The 15,262-nt window shown below is 48.7% G+C and overlaps 5 protein-coding genes across 5 annotated transcripts; 3 read left to right on the forward strand and 2 right to left on the reverse strand.

The window, feature by feature from the left end:
* Nucleotides 1-453: 453 nt before the first annotated feature.
* LCP9604111_5170 (CAZyme family GT2) lies at nt 454-3,556 on the reverse strand (the record flags this gene model as incomplete). Its single annotated transcript, XM_039072951.1, has 7 exons — nt 454-591; nt 641-1,283; nt 1,340-1,523; nt 1,576-2,422; nt 2,514-2,875; nt 2,928-3,360; nt 3,455-3,556. The coding sequence occupies 7 exons, from the start codon at nt 3,554-3,556 to the stop codon at nt 454-456; spliced, it is 2,709 nt and encodes a 902-aa protein (XP_038928632.1).
* A 1,835-nt stretch (nt 3,557-5,391) lies between these two features.
* On the forward strand, nt 5,392-6,443 carry LCP9604111_5171 (uncharacterized protein; the record flags this gene model as incomplete). Its single annotated transcript, XM_039072952.1, has 3 exons — nt 5,392-5,791; nt 5,843-6,345; nt 6,396-6,443. 3 exons carry the CDS (start codon nt 5,392-5,394, stop codon nt 6,441-6,443), a joined length of 951 nt encoding a protein of 316 aa, XP_038928633.1.
* A 452-nt stretch (nt 6,444-6,895) lies between these two features.
* Nucleotides 6,896-9,314, forward strand: LCP9604111_5172 (transcription factor domain-containing protein; the record flags this gene model as incomplete). The annotated part of the gene is made up of 9 exons (XM_039072953.1): nt 6,896-7,032; nt 7,085-7,125; nt 7,183-7,311; nt 7,368-7,876; nt 7,925-8,049; nt 8,101-8,176; nt 8,235-8,316; nt 8,375-8,746; nt 8,812-9,314. 9 exons carry the CDS (start codon nt 6,896-6,898, stop codon nt 9,312-9,314), a joined length of 1,974 nt encoding a protein of 657 aa, XP_038928634.1.
* A 638-nt stretch (nt 9,315-9,952) lies between these two features.
* LCP9604111_5173 (5-oxoprolinase) lies at nt 9,953-13,824 on the forward strand (the record flags this gene model as incomplete). The annotated part of the gene is made up of 2 exons (XM_039072954.1): nt 9,953-12,457; nt 12,505-13,824. 2 exons carry the CDS (start codon nt 9,953-9,955, stop codon nt 13,822-13,824), a joined length of 3,825 nt encoding a protein of 1,274 aa, XP_038928635.1.
* Nucleotides 13,825-13,935: 111 nt separating this feature from the next.
* Nucleotides 13,936-15,172, reverse strand: LCP9604111_5174 (uncharacterized protein; the record flags this gene model as incomplete). Its single annotated transcript, XM_039072955.1, has 2 exons — nt 13,936-14,072; nt 14,122-15,172. The coding sequence occupies 2 exons, from the start codon at nt 15,170-15,172 to the stop codon at nt 13,936-13,938; spliced, it is 1,188 nt and encodes a 395-aa protein (XP_038928636.1).
* Between the last annotated feature and the right edge of the window lie 90 nt (nt 15,173-15,262).

A 15,262-nucleotide genomic window follows, 5' to 3' on the forward strand; every position in this document is an offset into this window, starting at 1 on the left:
TTTCTTTTTTCTTTTTTCTTTTTTCTCTTATTGTGTTCCATATACCATAGATCGCGTTGACTGCTAATTATAATTGCACTTCAAGGTTTTGTGATCTTGCGTTATCCTGCTTATACATACGAAGATCTGTGTAGGGTTTATGCACCCTACGTTGTAGAGACTGGGCCATATGCGAGGGCGAGTCACGAATTTACAGCGAAATGTAACCAGTCCAACTCATTCTCGTATACGGAGTAATAATCGATAAATTAGTTCTATCGTAGATGCAAAACAAAACATTCACTTTTTACAGTCCATATACATGCCAAAAGAGGAATTTCAATACCATGACGGCTGCGAACATGGGGAATACAAAGCATAAGATCAAACCAGCAAGATCCCAAAAAAGCAGACCGAAAATACCACCGCAAGCCCAAAGACGCATATTTACAACTCGCTATGTATAAAAATCTCTTAACGGCGAGAAACACAGCACAAGATACCAGACTTGCCCAGGAACCAGAGGGATCCAATAAAGCGGAAAATCGACAGACCGGCGGTCGTCCACAGAATAGCGGCGAAATACTTGGAGGTACGAAGGGTAGAAGTGTTCTTTGAATGTTAGTTTATGCCACAGCCTGGAGTTAGACAAGATACATACCGTGAGACAGAGACGGGTGATGCCTTCACTGGTGATACACAGTGCAAGGATCAGGTTGCTGAAAATCCAAATCAACACCAGGTTGGTTCGGAAAGCCTTATAGCCATCATCCATGCTTGGTTCGTCATTATCTTCAGGCTCAACATATGGCTCTAGTGCTCTCTTGACCGTCGATTCGAACTGACTGTCGATATCGGCCTGTGGCTTATCGACTTCTTCAATGAAGTTTGACTTGGCGTCGTCTTTCTTCGTCTCAGCGACGGGGAGCGAATCGCCCTTGTCAGAACCCTTGGTACCCCAGGAAACGTCATGCCAGTTGCAGAAAGCGTAGACCATCAGGATATTGATCGAACATGTCATACCGGCAAAGTACGCCCAGGAGGACGTGAACATATGCCAGGGATCCATGTACAAGAAACTTGCGATGAAGTAAATACCATAAGTCGAAACCAAAGCGATCAGGACGATACCGGCCCCGGACGAACCGAAGAAAGACTTTAGGAAGTGGGAAACACCTCGGTCCATAGAGAAATCAAGCGTGCCTCCAGTGAAAGCATTCTTGACAAGGTAGAATGATAGGACCATGATGTAAGTTTGAACGATACTGAAATACATGAACGAAAGCGTGTATGCGAGACGTGAACTGTTTCAAATGTCAGTTTGACATGATGGGGTGATTTTTTTCAGATTTTAGCTTACCCTTTCGGTCGATTTCCTAGCGCTAGGATGAACTGGAGCATCAAGAAGAAGATGTATCCGTACTTGAGGAAGTTGTTCACGATTGGCGTCGCTTCGTTACCGAACGGCCATCCCCTATTCTTGTTGGACTCACTAGGAGTTCCGACAAGATCCATGATGACAGTAGTAGTCAGCCAGAACGAGGCTAGTACGAGTTAGTATGAGATTCACCAAAGAACACGAGATCCGAGACATACCGAGAGAGAACCAGGTCATGACAAGACCCATGAAGTTGTATGTCATTTGGATATGTAGGAAGAACAGCCGTAGGAGGTTGTGGCCACTCTTATAAATCCTTCCAAAATGCATCATTGCGTACAAACTGGCGGCGAACGAACCGTTCAACCAACGACGTCGCTGACTGATAAACTCGGCTGCACCCTCCGGCACATCAGTCTCGCCCTTTGACGCCTTCACGTAGGTTAGATGCCATTTAAATCCAGCCTTTGCCACAAGCTCGAAACATAAGATACGGTCCTCGGCGAGGAACATATTCTTTTTAAAGATATTCATGCCCTCAATACCCTTCTTACCCAACTGCTTTGAGAGTGTATGATCGCCGTGGAAGTACTGCTCTAGCGGGCGACCCATAATAGCGCGATAGCGGTACGCGGAGAAGGCACCCGGTAACACACTAACGTACCCGAAGGCACTCTCTAGCGGTTTGTCAAGAATATTGGAGATCTTGTACTCGAAGTTTTGTGCGGCGACGAGGGGGTTCATCAAGTTTTTCCAACCTTGTCCTAACATTGCGTGAATCTCACCGCAAGATCCACCTAGGTTCTTGTCATTGTAGAAAGACTCCCACAATGCAAGGAGTGATTTCTTTCCCGGTTTAGTTCCGGCATCAATGAGAATCACGACTTCGGGGTTAAGGATTCGGCTGAAACCGTTAAAGAGCCAGCGGTGGGAGTTAATCTTTTTACTGTTCTTCTGCTTCAGACAGAAAATCATTTGAACGGGAGGAAGGTTTGATGACTCGTTGCCCTGGGGCCGGATCAACTGTTGGCTTGGTGTAACTGAGAGTTGGGTGGTATATTCGAACTTGATCTTGTTAGTGGATTTTCGTCGGCCACAAAGACACCGGGAAAGAGGGTAGACTTTGCCAAGGTGAATCAAGACTATAAGAACTCACGATGTGTGCGACGGTTTCCCGACCATCGACGGAGCGCTTCATGATGCCATCTTGGTAGATACCAACAGTGGCCAATAAGTCGAGTGTATTTTTGTCGCAAGGATCAATACCATCAAAAACCAAGGAGCACACAATCTTTTGCCAGGCCGGGCCACCCTTATTCCAGAATTCCGACTTCTTCAAATTGACGATATCTCGAATGTTCTGCATGACACCGTGGAGCGTCCGCGCGGTCAGAACTTTATCTTCGTTGTAATATGTGATAGCGATCAAAAGCTCAGTGTGTCGGTTGTACATAGCCGGTCGCAGATTGTATCCGTTTCGTAGGGTGAACTCGTCAGGATCACAGGTGGCCGCGGTATCTGTGTGCGATCAGCTCGAGTCGCATGATCAATATTTGACACGAAGACTTACAACGCAGATGCGTGAATTCTTCCGGGAAGCCCTCCTCCGATTCCCGATACTCCTTCTGTATCGCATTCTGGATGGCGCTTGGAACTGGATAGTCGACACTGAGCACAGAGCCCTGGACCAACTTGATCTTTCGCGTAGCATAACGCCGCAGCCCTGACACAGGTGCCTGTCGGTTTTGCCAAGCTTCCGACGGAGTCTCAGACATGGGTGATTGAATACCCGAACGACGGCTGTTGAGTCCTCCTGCGGACTCCTGGTATGGACCATCGGGGAAGATGGTGACTCCGGGGTCCTGTAGTGTGTAGCGACGGAGGGAATCGGTCGAGGCATATGGGTCATCGAATGAAGCGTTGAAAGGGCTAGGCTGGTTTCGGTAAAGCAAAGACTGCTGGCTGTCGAGGTTCTCGGGTTTCTCCTCGTAACCGTACGCTTGCTGTGGAACAAACTGAATTAGCATCCACTGCTGTCTTGGTCGGTCTCCTCTGTTTGTTTGTTTTTTTTTTTGTTCCGAGTCGCTGGTCACTCACCTCTCGTGGACCATACACGCTAGTCTCGCTGGCTTGGGGAGAATGAGATAGGTCGCCTGAGTGAGGCGAGTGAGGCGATGTGCTCCTCTGAGGAAAAGACATTATGTGTGGCTCGCGTTCCCTGGATTTGGTGGAAAGGAAATACAGATATGGTTGGCGGGGTGATATCTCAAGGATCCAAAGAAAATATGAGAGAAGACTGAACTGAATTCCAGGTACAATCCGGCGCCTCAATAGCAACAGCGCAACAGCGCAGCAATGACCTCGTAGGAGAAGTTGAAAGCAAGGCAGGCGACCTGTCCAGAGATCGAACCTGTATGAGAAACAATATGGGACCTAGGTGGAAAATAGCGGAGGGTTGAGGTTCAAAGACGTGTGCGAGGAGAAGGGCTCCAGATGCCATCTATCCAGGAGATATTTTTGGTGCAGAATTTGATTGGAGGTGCCAACGATGTGGGCTGTGAAAGGGCGACTGAGGTGGAACCCCAGCACATCAGCAATTGTCGTTCGCCATCCACCCTTTCTGAGGATCCACCATGGAGCCGTCCGAGACAGGACATACATAATGTATTGGGCATTGCCAACCGCTTTTCCCCTGCCGATGCATAACCATTACCTGCAAGTACCATGGTACCCCAACCACCGGATGATTCTTCCCCTTGATCATAATTCTCTCGGTATCCAAGGTATACTTCTGTACGGGTATGGGATTTGACTCTCTCCCGAGCCTTGTTATGACAAACATAACTCGTCGAACATGTAACAGGCTGCGGGTCAACGATGCCATGCGTCATGACATTGGTCAACAGGTGTCTCCTATGACCCATCACAGGCCCCCTCAATTAATATTTGCTGTACCTATCCCTTCTACCATCCGAAACACCCCTGAGCGATCTTGCACCAATGTACGGAGTACTCATGCTCGTAAGCACATTGGCAAGGCGTCTCTGCCAAGCAATCACAGCGTGACGGGCTGGGGGTGGCGACTCCCGGAGATGACGACGAGGCGTCATGGAACGATCGGCTGTCTTCTAGGGGGCTGAATTCTGAATCTGCAACTGGCTTACGAGGGTCCACATATGCAGCCATCGTTATAAATATGGTATGTGGGGAGTGAAAAATAGAGAAAGAAAAAAAGAAAAAAGAAAAAAAAAAGAAAGCCGCTACCACAGCAACAGAGAGAGAGACATGTTGGGATGCCGTGTGAATAATGTGTGTCATGTGCCCGGTCACGTGCTCCACCATATACGCGTACACAACTTATTATGTTCCCTTGCATATGCGTACACTGTACAAGATACATATACAAAGTACACTAACACGTACGACACATCCGTGGACCCTTGGAAGAGGAATATAGCTGCCTTGGTGACTATCATCTATTTTTAGGTCTTAGAATCTGAAAAGTTGAAGTGGTCAAATTCTCTATTAATACATATTTTCCCACTTTGAAGCCATAAATATTGTATCAATAGTTTCATTTTTGCTTGGAATTGATGTACTTATTTCTCTTGTGCGAAAACATTGTGTCTGTTCTGTTTCTCTAACTTACTTGGTGCATCTATTATTATGTTCGGCCTCTCCGCCCTCACCCGACATCGGACTTCATTGCGAGCGCAGCCTCCCCGAGGACTTAAGTGACGGACTTAGGTGACGAGTCTTGTCCCGAGAGGCTGAGGTTGAGTTGTTGAATCACTTTTAACCTAAATGTACGGGAAGCTTCATCATGTCCCCCGTAATATCAGATGAGTTGGCACCAGATCGTTCGACCTTCCAAGGTTACCGAGGTCGTTATTTGATAATGCCGCGCAACATGCGGGGTAAACGATCTATCTACCTAGGTATTACTTTACAGAGTACGTTGCGCGCTTCTAAATCGTCATTCGAGTAAATTTTCAATTTGATCAAAGGCTATTTATTACCTCCTGTGCTTAACGATGTCGCCTCAGAGACCATCGTTTGATGCCCTACCTTTACGCAAAGATGGACCTCCAGGGAATGCTTGGGGGATGTTTGGCGATGAAGATCAGATGGGCATGCTCAATCTATTGACCCCGGAAAACACCGCCGCGGCTGCTCGCGAGATTGTTGACGGCGTGCGTGTCTCAACAGATTGGGCTCTCAATAGTATGGCGACCCCCTGCTTTGGACGGTCTTCGTTCGAGCATATCATCAAGAACAAGGCTCCCCGGATAGTCAACGATGATATCTTGACTTTCAACACCCAGAGTAGTAGTCAATGGGATGGTTTCAGACATTATGGCTCAAAGCAAGGAACTTACTTCAATGGGTGTACCCAGGACGACATCCAAAATTCCACTCTAAATGGCATCCACGGTAATTCCCTCTGATTTCCAAACTTCGGGGTTTCTACTAAACCTCCCTTAGTCTGGGCCGATAACGGCGGTATTGTTGGACGGGGTGTTCTGTTAGACTATGCGGGCTGGGCGGCAGCGAACGGGAAAGAAGTGAATTGCTTTGAAACCCAGTCAATCCCGGCCTCTGTACTCCAGGAGGTAGCTGCTAGTCAGAATACTACATTCCGGCCAGGAGATATCTTATTTATTCGCACGGGCTGGACCCGAGCGTACGAACAGCTGTCCAAGGCGGAATGCCAGAAACTGGCCGACTATGCAGCACCTCCAGTGATTGGGGTAGAATCGTCCGAGGCCACCCTGCGCTGGATTTGGGATCTTGGATTAGCCGCCGTGGCGGGAGATATGCCGAGCTTTGAAGCATATCCATGCCAGAATCAGGTTTTCTCTCTCCATGAATGGTTGCTAGCGGGATGGGGTGTCCCGATTGGCGAATTATTCGATCTCGAGCAGCTTAGCAAGGAGTGCCGCAAGAGAGACCGTTGGACCTTTTTCTTTAGTAGCGTGCCATTGAAGGTGTGTATAGATAAATTCTACTTCTGTTCCCAACTGACCACATTCATCAGGTTCCTGGTGGGGTTGCAAGCCCCCCGAATGGCGTTGCTATATTTTGACCATAGGTTCTTTCGTCTTTTTTGATCATACATATCATGCGGAGTACAGTCTAACTCTTTGGGATAGCGCGGAATGCAAGTGGGGGTCTTTACAAGTTGTACGGAATGAGCCTCGAAATATAGTGAAAAATATCAGAATGCACCAGTCATTTCCAGCCCAGACACATAGGTATAATTAGACGAAACAAGTCATACAGGCGATTGATTCCCTTCTATCGTACCATTTCACCGTGGGGAAGTCGGGCCGGAGAGATAAGTGAAAAAGCGGAGAATCCGGGGCTTTCCGTGCCGGTCTGGGTTGTGTGTCATTCTACAACGTTTCGCCAGTCTATGTTGTATGCAGATCTAGCAGATCTAAACACTTCTAAGATCTAGCTTAAAAAGAAAAGAGGGAAATGGTCCTTGGAAATGCAGGCATCTCGCGCCAGGCAGAAGATCGCTCAAAAAGGTCGATGGTAGCCTGTAACCGCTGCCGTTCTAGAAAAACTCGCTGTGCCGGCAATCCACCCCACCCTTGTGCAGCATGCGTGGATGCGGACAAGCGTTGCGTATACTCAGAGGCCGAGAAGCGAATCACTATAACGGAAAGGTGAAGTCGGTCTAAGATCGTCGAAAAGAGTTAATGTTGACTCTCTTTACAGCTACTATCGCCAACTACAATCGCAACCTCCTGCATCGCGAGGTAGGTTTCATACCTACCCAGGTGGTCATCTGGACGCAATCTAACCACCCAGGATAGAAGGTAGTCACCCAACGCCGTCAAGTGAACCATCGATATCCAACCGTTACTCTGAGGGGCCATCAGAACGCGACGACTGGTGGTACAAAGGGACGGACAATTTGTTCTTGAAGCGGTCGGGTGAACATCGTACGCGTTGAGCTGGAAGATAATTTATTTCTATTATCTTGCTAATCTTTTCTCAGATTTCGTGGGTGCCTCGTCTACTACACATCTCGCCAAACGGCTCAATCCTGGCTCCACAAACCTTGCATGGGATGTGCGTCCACTTTACGATGACCCTTCATCATTGAGAAGACCAGTCGGGGGCTCATTGCCTCAATTACCACCTTTCGAGTTTGCCAAGCGACTGTTCTGGGTACAATACGCTTACATCGGTACCATCTTCTCCCTTATCAAACCCTTGGAGTTTGAAGAACGGCTGGATCTAGTCTATCACAAACCACTTGACTTTTCACATCGTGAATCTTGCCTAGTATACTGTCAAACACTGTTGGTTATTTCCTTTGGCTTGATGTATAGTGTGAACCAGTGGATTGGCGAGGAAGGTCCTCCCGGCTTCAAATATTTCAAGCATGCATTACGTTTCTTGCCAGATATCCACGAAGAGGGCTCAATTCTCTTCGTTGAGGTACTATGCTATGTGGCATACTATATGCAGAATCTGAATAGGCGGGATGCTGCCTTCCTCTACGTATGTATTCCTTCCATTAGCTTTCCGCTGTACCGCTAACGACGTCAGATTGGACTTTCTCTGCGTATGGCTATCTCCTTGGGTCTACACCAAGAGGTGTCTGATCTTTCAATAAGTGAATCAGATCGCAACCGTCGACGTCGGGCTTGGTGGTCTGTCTACAGCTTGGACCGGTAATTTGACCAATTCCCTTACATTTCTGAGAACAATACTTACACGGATAGAATTCTCTCGGTCAAGTCTGGTAACCCCATTACAATTCACGATGAAGACATTGGAATAACTTGGCCTACAGCTGTGGTATGTTGCCTTCCATGGTATGCCTAGGTATTCGCTGATTTGGTTTTTTTCGATCAAGGGTGGATCAACCGATCCATGGCCATCGACCGTTCTTATTCATTATACACAACTATCCCGTATATTGGGACGGATTGGGGAAGGTAGAAATTCTTCTTGCTTTTTGTCGCATTGCCAAGCTGACCTAGATGGCCACATCAGAAATCTACAGAAAGAAGCCTGTATCCGGATCTAACCTCGTTGCTTCTGTTCAGAGTATCACAAATGACCTCTCTGGCTGGCTGCGACAAGTGCCAGATCGACTCCGCATCGATTTCAACACACTCAATACCCATATCAACCGAGAGTCTGTCTCGATCAACTTGCACTTCTACTCATGTGTGAACATGACTGCGCGCCCGTTGGTCTTTTATGTCATCCAACGGCGACTCGACGCGGAAGCCTTTGGATCCACAACAGAAGACTGGAAAGAAGGACTGGCTCCCAATACCGTTGCCGTCATTGACAGCTGTATCACGGCAGCGCGAGCAACCACTCTGATCATGGATGCAGCTGCAAAACATAATCTCATTGGTAAGCGATCGCAATACAACCCCATCTCTTCTGTCATGAAACCATCTGATTGACGAACATTCTAGCTACATATGGATACCTTGATGGCGACTATATCTTCTCTGCTGCACTGCTGCTGGTTATGGTGAATGCTGCGTTTCCGCCCAATGAAGTAAGTGCCCGGGCAATGGAGACCGCACTGAACCTTCTTCGCGGTATGGCAGATCGGGGAAATACATATTTGGATTCGCGTCACTCATTGCTGTTGGAATTACGGGCGGCCATTGGACCTAGACCTGCTGAAGAGAAGGATACTGATGTGGCAAGTTCTCTTGCTGCAGGTCAAATGGGCCCTGTGACGCCAATGACCGAGAATGGCGTAAATCCATATGTTCTAGATCCGGGTGCGGAGTTAGCAGCTTCAGAAGAGCTTACTTATAACTGGCCAGAGCTGCCAGATCTCCCTTCTTTTCGGGATATCGCCTTCCAGTTAGATCTAAACGATGATCCAGCACTCTGGGAAGGGGCATTGGATCAAATCGACATTGACATGGACACTGACTGGATTGAGAATACTCTAAAGCGATGAGAATGAATATATATCACTCACCTCTTATCTTATGTGCTAGTTCTTAGTTCTGATGTAGCTTATACACCACATCTTATCACGATCTGCATCCGCCATGCGACTCCGATTGTTGACATATGCTTGCTTACTTTCTATTTGCTATTTGCTATCTGCTTCTTTCCTTGTTCATAAGTGGTTTGCTAGCTAAGTCAGAGATCGATATTTGTATGTCCCACTTCTGCATTTACTTTCTCTTTTTTCTTCATCTTAATTATTTTGAAAGGTGCACTCCTCAGACCTGGCACGTCACATGTGGGATAAATTGATGCCTGAGGCCCATGCAACTTATATGAATATCTCCACAACTTCCTAACTATTATTATTATCATTATGTAGACTACACATGTGCCCGCTATCTGCCCCTCCATCCCCAATCTCACCCCGCGGCTTATCAAGCTGTGGAGGTATCGGCCCGAGGAAGCCGAAATAGGAGTCATCGGCCCGACACGTGACATTCATCTATCATTTAGAGGTGTGTTGGGATATCGGCACAAGCTCTGTGAGATAAATGAATGTGGTTCTCTCCTGACCTTCTTTGTCTGTTGTTATATTCTTTCCTTTTTTAGAACCCACTCACATCTTCCCAACTACTAGTCGCAATGTCTGACTCAGGGAAGATCACCATCTCCATCGATCGTGGCGGCACATTTACTGATGTCCACGCGATTCAACCTGGCCGTCCCGACATTATCTTGAAGCTTCTCTCTGTCGATCCTTCTCATTACCAAGATGCCCCGACTGAGGGTATCCGTCGGATTCTAGAGCTTGCCACCGGGGAACCACACCCCCGAGGCCAACCATTGAGACTCGACCGTATTGGTTGCCTCCGCATGGGCACAACCGTTGCAACCAATGCCTTACTCGAGCGCAAGGGTGCCCGCTCAGCACTCTTCACGACGAAAGGGTTTCGAGATTTACTGAAAATTGGCGACCAATCTCGCCCGGCCATTTTTGACCTATCAATGGCTCGGCCCGGAGTACTCCCGGAGAGTGTCGTCGAAGTCAACGAACGTGTGCTGTCGTGCCATCCTTCTGCTGATAGCGCTTGCTTCTCCGATTGCCGCTTAGTAGAAGGAATCACCGGCGAGAATTTCCGCGTGGTGCAAGAACTAGACCTCGTTCAGGTGAAGGCAGAGCTCCAACGACTAAAGGAGCAAGGAATTCTGTCAATCTCTGTGGCGCTACTGCATTCTTACGCATATCCTGAGCACGAGCGTCAAATCGGCGAGCTCGCTCAAGAGATGGGATTCTCGGTCACTCTCTCTTCAAACCTTCAACCCATGATCAAGATCGTGCCTCGTGGCATGTCGGCCGCTGCTGATGCCTATCTTACACCTGTTATCAAGACATATATTGACTCTATCTCTTCCAGTTTTGAAGGTGGGTTGGAGAGTCAACAGAAATGCCGATTTGAGTTCATGCAGTCAGATGGTGGACTGGTTGATTTCCGCAAATTCAGCGGGCTGAAAGCGATTTTGTCCGGCCCCGCAGCTGGTGTGGTTGGCTTTGCAGCCACTAGCTGGGATCCCACCGAGAAGACTCCCGTCATTGGTTTCGATATGGGTGGTACTAGCACAGATGTCTCCAGATTCGATGGCCACTTTGAGCATGTATTTGCCTCTAAGGTTGCAGGTGTGATAATCCAGTCCCCTCAACTTGATATTAACACTGTTGCTGCTGGCGGCGGCTCCATCCTCACTTGGCGTAATGGCTTGTTTTATGTCGGGCCTGAGTCAGCAAGTGCTCATCCTGGTCCGGCATGCTACCGTAAGGGTGGCCCTCTTACAGTGACAGACGCCAATCTGTTCCTAGGTCGCCTTCTGCCCGAGCACTTCCCGAAGATCTTCGGGCCGAATGAGAATGAAGCTCTAGATACAGAGACGACTGCACGCCTTTTCAATGAACTCACACAGAAAGTCAACATTGAACGCCGGCAGCAAGGCCAGTCGGAATTTTCCCCAGAGGAGATTGCACTTGGTTTCCTTCATGTGGCCGATGAATCTATGTCCCGGCCAATCCGTAACCTCACGGAGGCTCGTGGCTTTGAGACAGCATCTCATCATTTGGCATGCTTCGGAGGTGCTGGTGGCCAGCACGCATGCTCAGTGGCCAAAACGCTCGGAATATCCCGCATCATCATTCATAAGTATTCTTCCGTTCTATCAGCATACGGCCTTGCTCTGGCAGAAGTTGTCAAGGAGTCTCAGGAACCTGTTTCGTCAGCCTACCTATCTTCACAATCTACACTTCTTCAACGCCTCGATAACTTGTCAGCATCAGCAACCAAAGATATGGAATCTCAAGGTTTCCCCTCCACTCAAGTGCGCCATGAGCAGTACTTGAACATGCGCTACGAAGGTTCTGATACCAGTCTAATGATCCGGAAGCCCGAGAACTCAGACTTCCTGGAAGCATTCCGCATTCGTCATCGCCGGGAATTCAACTTCAACTCTGACCGACCTGTCCTTGTTGATGACGTTCGAGTACGAACAATCGCCTCTTCCAAGGTGCGGACTGAGCAAAGTCCCTTGGTTCAACTGAAAGAAGCCGATCTGCGAGATGTCGCGCCGGCTTTAAATACCACTTCAGCCTACTTTGGCCAGTTGGGTCGGGTGGATACACCAGTTTACCTTCTCGGTGCATTGGAGAAGAATTCCCGCATTCATGGCCCGGCTATCATTATTGATCAAACCCAAACAATTGTCGTGGCTCCCAACGCAGTGGCGAACCTGCTCGATACCTGCATTGTCATCGATCTCAATGACGAACCAACCTCATCTGGAAGCGCCCTGTCATCGGAAATTGACCCCATCAGGCTTACCATCTTTGGACATCGGTTCATGTCTATCGCTGAGCAGATGGGTCATACGCTACAGAAAACCTCCGTTTCAACTAACATCAAGGAGCGGCTAGATTTCTCTTGTGCTCTATTCTCCCCCGACGGAGGTTTGGTTGCCAATGCACCCCATGTTCCGGTTCATCTTGGATCTATGCAATTTGCCGTGCGTTATCAGCATGAGAAGTGGCTAGGCAACCTGAAGGATGGTGATGTTCTGGTGGCCAATCACCCCAGTTGTGGAGGCACCCATCTGCCCGATATCACAGTAAGTCACCTTCATATTGACTACATCGAATACTAATATATCTATAGGTCATTACACCGGTCTTTGACCGACCTGGTGGCTCCGAGATCATGTTTTACGTGGCTTCCCGTGGACATCACGCTGACATTGGCGGTATATTACCTGGATCAATGCCTCCCAAATCCACCGAACTGTGGCAAGAAGGCGCCGCCATCGAAGGTGATAAGATTGTCAGTGATGGTATCTTAGATGAGGCACGGTTGATCGAGTTGCTGGTCACAAAGCCCTCGAAATATCCCGGCTGCGTTGGAGCACGCTGCATTAGCGACAACTTGTCTGATCTGAAGGCACAGATTGCCGCCAACACTCGTGGAATCAGCTTGATTCAAACTCTGTTTAACGAATATGGAACTCAGACCGTGCAAAAGTACATGTACGCCATCCAGGCAACCGCCGAGGCTGCGGTGCGCAATCTTCTCAAGGAACTATATCAGAAGTTCAATGGCCAGCCATTGGAGTCAGTCGACTACATGGATGACGGTACCCCCATCCGATTGAAGGTCACCATCAACGGTGCCGAGGGATCAGCCATCTTCGACTTCGAGGGTACAGGCCCTGAGGTTTATGGTAGCTGGAACGCTCCTATTGCCATTACTCACTCGGCTATTATCTACTGTTTACGGTGTATGATCAATGCAGACGTGCCACTGAACCAGGGATGCTTGGCGCCAATTGACATTCGTGTTCCATCGTCCAGCATTTTGTCACCGAGCAAGACTGCTGCCGTCGTTGGTGGCAACGTTGTGACCTCACAGCGCATTACTGACGTCGTGTTCAAAGCCTTCCAGGCTTGTGCCGCGTCTCAAGGCTGCTGTAACAACCTGACCTTCGGTAGAGACGCCAAGCTCGATTCGTCCACCGGTGCTGTCATCACACCTGGATTTGGATATTACGAGACTATCGCGGGTGGCAGTGGTGCTGGCCCAACTTGGAGGGGTGAGTCTGGTATACAAGTTCATATGACCAACACGCGGATCACCGATCCTGAAATCCTGGAAAAGCGCTATCCGACGATGCTCCGTCAGTTCGCTCTACGTGAGGGCTCTGGCGGCCAGGGTAGGAACCCCGGTGGCGAGGGAGTGATTCGCGACATCGAGTTCCTTTCACCAATCCAATGTTCGATTCTGTCTGAGCGCCGTGTCCATCGGCCTTACGGACTGGAAGGTGGCCAGGATGCACAGACCGGGTTCAATCTGTGGATCACGCGGGATCCAGATACTGGCAATGAGCGCCGTATTAACATTGGCGGCAAGAACACCGTCTCAATGAAGACACACGACCGGGTTGTGATCAACACTCCGGGTGGTGGTGGCTGGGGGGCTGTATGAATAAGTTGTATAGCGAGCATGATATTTCTAGTATACCAATCTCAATTAAATACAGTTAGAGATACAATGGTGCTTTTTTGGCCTCATGAATGAAATCACAAAATTTCCTTTTCACAACTTAGACTTTCCAAATACTGGTCGCCACATTTCATTCATTAGTCGGCTGGTGTTTACCATGTCTGGTCGCAATTGGTCGAGGGAAGAGACTCCAAGCATCTTCATGGTGATTTCAAGTTCTTCGGCGATGACTGCCAATGTGTTAGCTTGGAATTGATTTGAATACCGGTCCCAACTTACTATCTGTACATCTTTCCACTCCTTCGGCGCCGTATGCCGCGAGGGCATAGTAGTAAGGCCGGCCCACTCCAACGGCGGTCGCTCCAAGACACAACGCCTTGAGAACATCTGCTCCGTCGCGAAGACCTCCATCAACAAACACCTGGAGCTTGTCGAAAGCCTCCGGGTAGTATGTGCGAATCTCCAGGAGCGTCATCAATGAGCTTGGGGCGGAATGAATCTGCCTGCCTCCATGGTTGCTCAACAGAATTCCCTGCACACCATATTGGACGGCCAGCTTCACGTCCTCTACACTTTGAACCCCCTTAAGAACCAGTGGCCCACCCCACTCTGACGAAATCCAGTCCAAATCTTCCCAAGTAAGACCACCATCGACCGAGCCGGGAACCTGGCGACCCCCAAATGCTGGCGCAAATTCGTTCTCACCGTGAGTGTCTCGTGCATTTTCGGTCAAACCAGCGTCGATATTTTCTTGTGCTTGGAGGTAGCGATCGGCAGTACGCTTTCCCAGGGTTGAAGTGTCCACCGTGACCCACAAGCTTTGGTATCCGGCTGCCTTGACTCTTTGAATGAGTGACTTGGCTTTTGTCCGATCCACAGGCACATAGAGCTGGAATGACAAGTTCGAAGGGCTTTGGTTGCCAAGTAGCCGTTGCTCGTCCAGATGAGCATCCATGATCTCCTCGAGCGGCTTCGTAGATGCTGTACTGATCATGGTGTGCAGTCCTTTGCGGGTAGCTCCTCTCACCAGCAAGGGTTCAGCGCCAGGGTGTGAGCTGCCCAGTGTACCCATAGCTGATACGAAGAAGGGAAACTGGGAGGTATGTCCCAAGATGTTCCTTCGGGTGTCCATTGAATCAACACTTCTCAAGATCCGAGGGCGAAAGTTGATCAGAGACCAGTCATCCAGATTGGTTCTCATTGACAGGCCCGTATTAGCTGAGCTTGATGCGTAAACCCATGACTTCTCCGACAGGACATTCTTTGCGACCTTCTCAAAGTCTGTCGTGGTGACACATAGAGAAGAATCGGGAATTTTGTTGATTGCCATCTTTTTTATCGTAGTAGCTTAGGATATGAAGCAAAAAAAAAAGAAAAGGAGCATGGAACATGGAACATGGAGGCTAATAAAGTATAGAAG

Source organism: Penicillium roqueforti (genome assembly GCF_015533775.1).
Source record: "Penicillium roqueforti strain LCP96 04111 chromosome Unknown scaffold_12, whole genome shotgun sequence".
In the NCBI taxonomy this organism is placed as follows: Eukaryota; Fungi; Ascomycota; class Eurotiomycetes; order Eurotiales; family Aspergillaceae; genus Penicillium; species Penicillium roqueforti.